The following is a 9,180-nucleotide window of genomic DNA, read 5'->3' on the forward strand; positions in this document are numbered from 1 at the left end:
CTTGTAAGAACCCTTTTAAATAAAATTTTTGTAGACTATATATAGTATGCGAGAAAGATTAAGCAACTTGTATAAAAGTTAAGTGAATAAAAAGAAAAATATAGAAGTAAGATGAAAAAGCTTATAAATTGAGAGGTTAAATCTTCTTCTTTTCAACTATTAAAGACTTAATACAATAAAAATTTAATTTTTAGGTGAAATACAATAAATAGTTGATTGATGTTATATTAAAAAAATAAAAGATAATAATAAATTACAGTTAATGTAGAATTTAAAAAATCAATTTATATATTTCCTAAAAAATTATTCTATATTATTTATTAAATAAAAATTAAAGTATATAAAACAATATATAATAATTTTTAGTACAATTTTTTTGGGGCCTTTCGAGTAGGGACACCAGGCATAGGCATAAGCTTTAGTGGTCTATGCCTCAAAACAAGGTTCGGTCTATACCTTTCACATTCTATAATTATAAAAGTATGGATACCGGAGGAAAAGAGTAAATTGTTTTAAATGCTAAAAAGAAAAAAATGGTTAATTACATTGTATGGATAAGCTTTAGTGGTCTATGCCTTAAACAAGGTTCGGTCTCTACCTTTCACATTCTATAATTATAAAATTATGGACACCGGAGAAAAGAGTAAATTGTTTTAAATGCTATAAAAAAAAAAAATGCTTAATTACATTGTATGCATCGCCAAATCAATTTATCTTTTATCTTTGTTTTCGTTTCGCAAGTTTATTTAATTTTCTACCTAATTCTCAGTTTTTTTTTTGAAAAAAAAAATCTTTTTCGTTTTTTAAATTCACATTGCATTTTAATAAAAAGACTCTGATTTTGTACACAATTCGCTATCAAAGGAAAAACAACTGGAGAAAATTATTAAGGTAAAGCAAGATATATAGGACAAAAGTCCTGAGGAGATGTTTTAAAATTTTCTAATTCTGGTTTAATAAATTTAAAGGCGAAATGGTTACTATAGCTTGTGATTTGAAAGATTTGGAAATTAGGATTTGGGATCGAAGAAACATCAAGGTGTTTCTAAAGATGTAAAATTCAAACCACCTGACACGAATATTGTTGTCCTATGGATGAATGGAGATATTGATCTCAACCATGATCCATCCTTGTGTTGGTCTGATTGGTAGTTGTAAGGATGTTTTTCCTCCGAATATGGAAGAGAATGTATTAAATGCTAAAATGGGTCAAAGCCATAGGTTTCCTTTAGGCTTTCATGTCCCAATTGTTGTTAGAGGTCGATGGTTTTGTTCTAACTGCTTCTGGCGTTGTATTTCTAGGCTAATTGGCCTCCTGTTAAACCGCCCCCCCCCAAAAAAAAAAAAAAAAAAAAAAAAAAAATGAAATCAATAAATTTACGCAAGACCCTGCATAGTGTGGCGCAAGGAGAGATATACACGTGTAAGGATATAGGAGCTGTCCAACTTGACCAGTCCATGAACAGACACAACTGTCTGCGAAAATCGATCGGGACCAATTTCGAATGTTGAGCATACGATATCATAGAAAAATAAAAAAATTGTAAATTGGAGTAACTCTAGTCAAAGTAGTCAAGTAGTCCAAGTTCCAAAACAATTGTATTTTACAAATTTCTTTTTAAATTAGTTTAATTTTGAATATGATTAATTTAAAGTTTAAAAATTATTAATAAAATTGATTAGTTTTTTTCAATTAATCAATTTTTTTCTACCAATTTTGTTTGTAAATTGTGAAAAAGAAAATAGTTTATTTTTAAAAATTTTTAAACTTTTTATTAGTTAAGTTGAAAATTTGATTAATATGAAATAATTTGTAAATTTAAAATATGATATGATTTAAATTTGAAAATTTCATATATAATCAAATCAAAATAGAGGATATTAAAATACAATTATATTTAATTATTATTGGATGAATCATTTGATTAGTATAGGATGTGGCAATTTGTTTATTCCTGGTGATAGTTATGAACTTTAATTGAGATATATAGATAGTCATATGTAACTCTTATATATATATATATATATATAAAATTAATTAAGAATATACTTTCAAATTTAATATTTAATTTAGTGTTTAATTGGATAAAAAATCTATCCTCTTTCCAAAACGTATATAGTTATTCTTCCAGGAGAATTTTAGAATTACCTCTTAGCCATGTGTTGTAATTAATTAATTAAGAAAAGTGATACGTGCAGGATATTTTGGTGGTTTCAACTTTCAATTTTAAAAATGATGGACATACGGCAACAGGCGTATAAGACATACTAGTTGCTTATCCTAATTCAAAGTTATGGTCAATGGTCTTCATCGCATGCCGACCACAACCTTAATTGCCGCATAAGACATACTAGTTGCCTATCCTAATTCAAAGTTATGGTCAATGGTCTTCATCGCATGCCGACCACAACCTTAAGCTAGGAGATGCATCAATATCTCTACTAACTATTTGGAGTTTATGATTTATTATTTTTTTAGGATATTGTGGTATAGAATATATGATTACATTTGAAATAGAAATTATAAAAATAAAATATTTATGTGAAAAATATCCAAATAAAATACATATAAAATAATAAATAAAAAAATATAATATTTTTTTTTTTAAATAAAAAAAGCACACTTGACAATATCTTTTTTTATAATAAAAAAAACATACACTCTTTCTGTTAGAAGAAACTATTTTTTAAAATTCTCTATTTAATACTCTCCTTCTTTCGCCTTCTTTCCATGTTTTTAAAGTGAAAGAAGTGAAGCATTATATACAGTGAGGAAGCGGCAAGATAAGAAATTTTTTTATTTTTCTACCACCTACATATGCCGGTTGTGAGCTGTTATTACGGCTGGATATGTGCTGTTAACAGCATTTCCACTGCCCACTGTTAATCTAAAAGCAATCTTTTGCACTGCCTTCGACAATTGTGCAAAAGGGTTAATGCAAAAATGGTTTTACCGCTACACTTTTTTGCTTTTCATGTTTTTGCGTGTACTGTGTGTGGTTTAGACATTCCAAAAACACACACACACATATATATATATATATATATACGTGATGGTTTGATAGTCGTACCTAATCTTTTTTTGTGGTAAAAAGTCGTACCTAATCTTTGGATGCCGCCAATTACATGGAATCTTTATGGAAAAGAAATAAAATTCTTGGCGTTGAAATATTATGCACGATTATTACATGGTGGGCATGTACGTTTACTATGGCAAATTTGTATGTTCTTGTGTGTATATATATATATATATATCCATATGCATGGAGTCTCTGATTTGTGTGTGTGTGTGTGTGTTTACACATAGAGGTAAGAATAGAAACCACCAGAAAGAAAGAAAGAAAGGAGAGATCTTGATCAATAGATCTAGGCAGGTAGATAGCTAAGGCATAGAGGGTAGGGATGCACAGAGGGCATGTATTAGCCGTTCCATATCCAAGTCAAGGCCACATAAACCCTCTACTTCAATTCTGCAAGCACTTATCATCAAAGGGCCTGAAAGCCACCCTTGCCACCACCATATTCATCTCGAAAACCTTTAAACCAAACCCATCAATTGCCGGCTCCGTTCAACTGGACACCATCTCGGATGGCTTCGACGATGGCGGCTTTGCTCAAGCTGAAGGCGTGGCTGACTATTTAACAAAACTAGAAGCTGCCGGCTCCAAAAGCCTGGCTGAGCTGATCTTAAAGTACAAGGAGTCAGCAGATGACCCCATCGATTGCATAGTGTACGACTCCTTCTTGCCTTGGGCTTTGGATGTGGCCATAGAGTTTGGGACAGCCTCAGCTGCCTTCTTCACCCAACCTTGCACCGTCAATTACATCTATTTCTGTGTTCACCATGGCCTCCTCAACCTCCCAATCCCTACTAATTCCATCCCACTCTCTATTCCGGGCCTGCACTTTCTTGACATTCCGGATATGCCGTCCTTCATATGCGTGGAGGGCTCTTATCCCGCTTACTTTGAGATGGTGTTGTCCCAGTTTTCTAATGCACACAAAGCCGATTTCTTACTTTGCAATACCGTCTCAGCTTTTGAGGAAGAGGTAATTAATTAATTAATTACATGCATATATTACTAGTTTGCTTCATTCATTCGTTATTAATTAATATTATCTTATAATTGAGAGGTCGCAACGTTGAATAATCTTTGTAAAAAGTATTGTATATGTCCCTTCATATAAATTTAGGCAATTGTCGAAATAATTGGTACGTTATATATATAATGAGTAATAACTAATTAATATATATATATATATATATATGTATGTCTAATATAATTGACAATGAATTAATTAACAGGTGGTGGAATGCATGTCAAAAGTATTTCCCTCCACGCTGACAATTGGGCCGACCATTCCATCGGCATACTTGAATAATAAGCATATGAGGGTCAAATTCAAAGATGATGACAAAGAGTACGGGTTTAATCTGTTCGAATCCGAAGCATCGGGTGTTTGCATGGAGTGGCTCAACAAAAAGCCGGTGGGCTCTGTTGTGTATGTGTCGTTTGGTAGCATGGCCAATCTGAGTGTGAAGCAAATAGAGGAACTTTCAATGGGACTGAAAGCTTCCAACATGTATTTCTTATGGGTGATAAGGCCTTTTGAACAGGAAAAGCTGCGGGATAAGTTTGGGGAAGATGATGATAAAGGGCTATTGGTGAAATGGTGCCCCCAGTTGGAAGTCCTTGCCAATGAGGCCGTGGGGTGCTTCTTCACGCATTGCGGTTGGAATTCAGCGATGGAGGGATTGAGCTTGGGAGTTCCAATGGTAGCCATGCCACAATGGACCGACCAAACTACCAATGCCAAGCTTGTGGAGGGTGTTTGGAAGGTCGGGGTTAGAGTTCGTGTGGATGAGAATGGGATTGTGGGGAGACATGAAATTAGTGGGTGCATCAGACAGGTGATGGAGGTGGAGAGAGCCAAAGAAATTAAATACAACGCCAATAAATGGAGAAACATTGCTATTCGGGCAATTAGTGACGGCGGCTCTTCCGACAACAACATTGACCGATTTATATCCAAATTGAAATCGTCTCCTCCTCCAAGCTCTACTAAGTAATCAACTAGCTTATTCAAGGAGATGTATTCAATTTAAAGTTTATTTAATTTAAAATTTAATACATTTAAAACAAATTATAAACTTTAAAAGATTTGATAAATTGTTATGAAATTCTATAAACTCCATTAAGATTTTATAAGAATTGAACGGATTTAAAATTAAATTTCATATTAACAGTTTTTTTCATAATTTTATTGTTAAAATTCTTTCAAATCCATTAAAATTTATTATTTTTAAATTTTTTTAAAATCAATAACTTTTTGAATATCATCAGATTTTAAAAGAATTGTATAAAATCTTAATTGAATACAACTAGATTTTAATAGATTTTATATTAAATATCATTAGATTTATATGTACTTTTTTTAAAATTTAAATAGAATACCTCTAAACATTTATAAATTTTTATAATTTTTTAAATTGTAAATTAAATACACCCTATCAATTTTTTTAATTTATTATTATGTTGGTTTTTAAATAATATCATATATAATTTCATTTTCATGAAATTAATGCTATATATGTCCATATATAATGGACCATGTGTCGGTGTAATAAACTTGTTATATATATATATATATATATACATACGTATGGTTGAATTAATTTCATAATTTCCACAACCACAAGATTTGTTCACGTACGTAAGCAATGACGTTAGCTTGAATACGACGCAGTGCGTAGTGATGCAGCGTATCCATGTACCAAAACCTCGATATTTCCAAATCCAATCAATCCCGTAGATGTTAGTTTGATCCATGGGAGGAGGAGTTATTCAGTAGGGCAGTGCCTCCCACATCAGCCATACGCCCCTACGGCAAAGACATATGCCATCGATCATTATTTTTCTTTTTATTTTTTATTTTCTTTTTTGTTAAGAACACTCCGTACTGTCGAACGTGGCGGGCCCTAGGAGGCCACCAGTCCTACGACAAATTAAACACAGATACAACACCTTTTTAATGTGGTCGCAATGAACCACTAACTGAGTTTATGAGTTCAATTTTGCTGGTTCACTTCATCATGGCATGGGGTAATTGAACTGAGACTGACTTTCAGGTTTATAACTAGCTAGCTACTTAGAAAAATATGGAACAGAATTGATCATATTTAACGCTACATTATCAATGGCTTATATATAAACTACCAAGTAGCTAGCTTTGAATCTCATTGTTTGTGAGATCATTATATTTAATTTATGTTCAGCATGTAGATAGTAGACGATCCCTCAGCATCTTCATGAATTATGTATTTTTTGAGATTTATGGATCATTATTTGTACGTATGTCAACTAATTAACCGTAGAATTAAAGAAAAAAAAATGTGGTTGCTAACTTTGTGATGATGATCAGCAAATCAAGCAAACTTATTTGTTAAAGATTTAAGCAGTTGGAATATAAAAATGGTTAGTAACTATAAATATGGATACAACAGAATACAATATGTATAACTCATATAACAAACAAATTAACAAGTATATATTGGCTATTTTTATTTTGTTATTATTATTTTTAACAATTTGCTAGCCATGCATGGTGATTGTTAGGCCAAAGAGTAAATAAATATAGAAAGGAAATTAAATACTTTTCAGCCTAACTGATGGAAAACGCAAGGGATAGAAAAGAACCGCATTCATTAACTAGTTCAACAATATAATTTTGGATAGTGGACCAAAGATAGAAAAGAACCGCATTCATTAACTAGTTCAACAATATAATTTTGGATAGTGGACCAAACAAACAAACAAATAATAATAATAATAAAAAAATACCTTTTGATTGCGTGACAAAGGCAAGCTAACAATGCCACCACCAGCTGCGTGTCCAAAATAACCTTAATTCTTATACTCTATTTAATTGTTCTGCCTTAGGCAGTTGACCAAAAACAAAATTATCTATATGTGTTAACAGTTTATAGTAATAGTAGATATGTTTCTTTGTAATACATATCTCTATTCATACGTTTTGTACATCTTGTGTAACAGTTGGATGGTCTTTAGTTTTGGTAGGTTTATCTTATTTATCTATCTTCTCTTGTTGTATTTATTACGTATTAGTCCAACATCAATTGAATAAAGCTCTTTCACATATTTCATTGGTGTTGTATGTGTAAGCATATAGTGGGAAGTGCTGATGTAAATGAAAACTAAGCTTACATATGGTTTACTTTTGGTCTCTGTTCTCTCTCTCTCTCTCTCTCTCTCTCTCTCTCTCTCTCTCTTTATATATATATATATATATATAAATATGTATGCATATAAAAGTACTACAATCGACAAATATAAATACCATGTGATGTAATATAATGTAATCCGTTTCATGTGATGTAATATAATGTAATCCGTTGGAAACAGAGAGTGGTGGTTGGAATCAATCAAAAATAGAAAGAAAGAAAAGAAAAAAATAAAATAAAATTGATGGAATGGAAGAGAAAGAAGAAATAAGCGAGCAAGTATAATTGTTGGCAATCCCGATGCCAGTGCAAGGGTGTAAGAGTCGCACACACCTTCGCATTTTGATTGTAAATACCAAACCAAGTTCATCGAGGGTCATTAGTCAAGCCCATGGTCACTTGCTTGGATTTCTAGCTTTTGTTATACGAAATAGTACCATTATGATTCCTCGCATATTTTGATATGTATTCCTGTTGGAATGAAAATGGCTCAATAAGCTCTTTGGAGGGGGGTGGCTAGTCGGTGAGTTGTTGGGTTAACCACTAGCATAGGTGAGAACTCTTGATAGCATGCTTGTAAACCTCTCTGCTGTTCTCTCCATGGAAGACCGAATAAAACGAATGCATTTCCATTTCATTGTATTGTTGCCTTGTTTACTGACTATTTCCTAACAATTGTGATTATATGTTTTATTTTATTGCTTGCTTGTTGCATGCACAATACTAATATCTTGTGGGTTATTTGCCTACGAGGGATATTGACGGTTGGCTTACTACCCGCGAGGGACGAGTAAGCACCGTACGACCCCGTTGTATACTTAGAATGGTGGGACCATGACAGTTGGTATCAGAGCGGGGTTGGGAGTCGCTCGCACAGGATGTCGAAGCTGACAAACGAAATGCGGTTTGATACCATCGAACAGCAGCTCGGGGAGATTGCTGGCATCATAGATGCACATATCAAAGGCCACAATTGACAGGCAGCCTTCGAAAAGATGGAGACAGTTGATGACATAGCCAGTCGAGTGAGAGCACTCGAGAGGAAACAAACCCCATGGGGGAATACTGACCCTTCGAGCTCTACTGCAGGCAAGCGAGATGGAGTCGTGGAAGAGGCTATAGAGAGATTGATGTCTACGGTCAATGAACTGACGGAAGACTTTCCAGCCACCATGGAAGCCTTAAAGATGGAAATGGGGCAAATAAATACTAAGCTCGCCATCATCATGCGAGCGGTAGAAAATCGACCTGCTGTCTCAATGGGTAGGGACTATGGACGAATGAAAGTGCCTGAGCCCCGAGCGTATGGAGGAGCACGAGATGCGAAGGAGCTCGAAAACTTTTTGTTTGGTATGGAACAATATTTTTGAGCAATAAAATCGGATTCAGAGGAAACGAAGGTGACCATGGCTACAATGTACCTAACCATTGATGCAAAACTGTGGTGGTGATCCAAAGACGAAGATATCAAAAACAACTGATGCATCATTGACACATGGGACCAGCTACAGAAGGAACTTAAAAACCAATTCCTTCCCGAGAATGTGGACTACATTGCCCGTCGACATTTGAGAGAATTGAGACAGATCGGTAATGTAAGGAACTATGTGAAAGCATTCTCGGCACTCATGCTCGATATACGTGACATGTCTGAGAAGGATAAGCACTTTTACTTCCTGAAAGGGCTGAAACCTTAGGTTAGGACAGAACTTCATCAATAGAGAGTACAAGACTTAGCCTCAGTGCTAAGGGCAGCAGTGCGCCTAATGGACTACTCAACAGAGAGCCCCATTAATAGAAGGCCCCAATCGCCTCCTTCGAATGCCAATAGTGGTAGACCCTTCAGGCCTACCAATCTCACAAGACCTGGGGGAGGCGACAATAGGAAACCTTCGAGCACGAGAGAGCCTCCACCGCGGAACCCCAATGTATTCGGA

General features: G+C 34.2%; 1 protein-coding gene across 1 annotated transcript; it reads left to right on the plus strand.

Moving 5' to 3' along the window:
• Positions 1 to 2,756: 2,756 nt before the first annotated feature.
• On the plus strand, positions 2,757 to 5,171 carry LOC107407013 (UDP-glycosyltransferase 74F2-like). The gene is made up of 2 exons (XM_016014232.4): positions 2,757 to 4,050; positions 4,307 to 5,171. The coding sequence occupies exons 1-2, from the start codon at positions 3,403 to 3,405 to the stop codon at positions 5,069 to 5,071; spliced, it is 1,413 nt and encodes a 470-aa protein (XP_015869718.3). The 5' UTR covers positions 2,757 to 3,402; the 3' UTR covers positions 5,072 to 5,171.
• The last annotated feature ends 4,009 nt before the right edge of the window (positions 5,172 to 9,180 follow it).

This window comes from Ziziphus jujuba, chromosome 1 (genome assembly GCF_031755915.1).
Source record: "Ziziphus jujuba cultivar Dongzao chromosome 1, ASM3175591v1".
NCBI lineage: Eukaryota > Viridiplantae > Streptophyta > Magnoliopsida > Rosales > Rhamnaceae > Ziziphus > Ziziphus jujuba.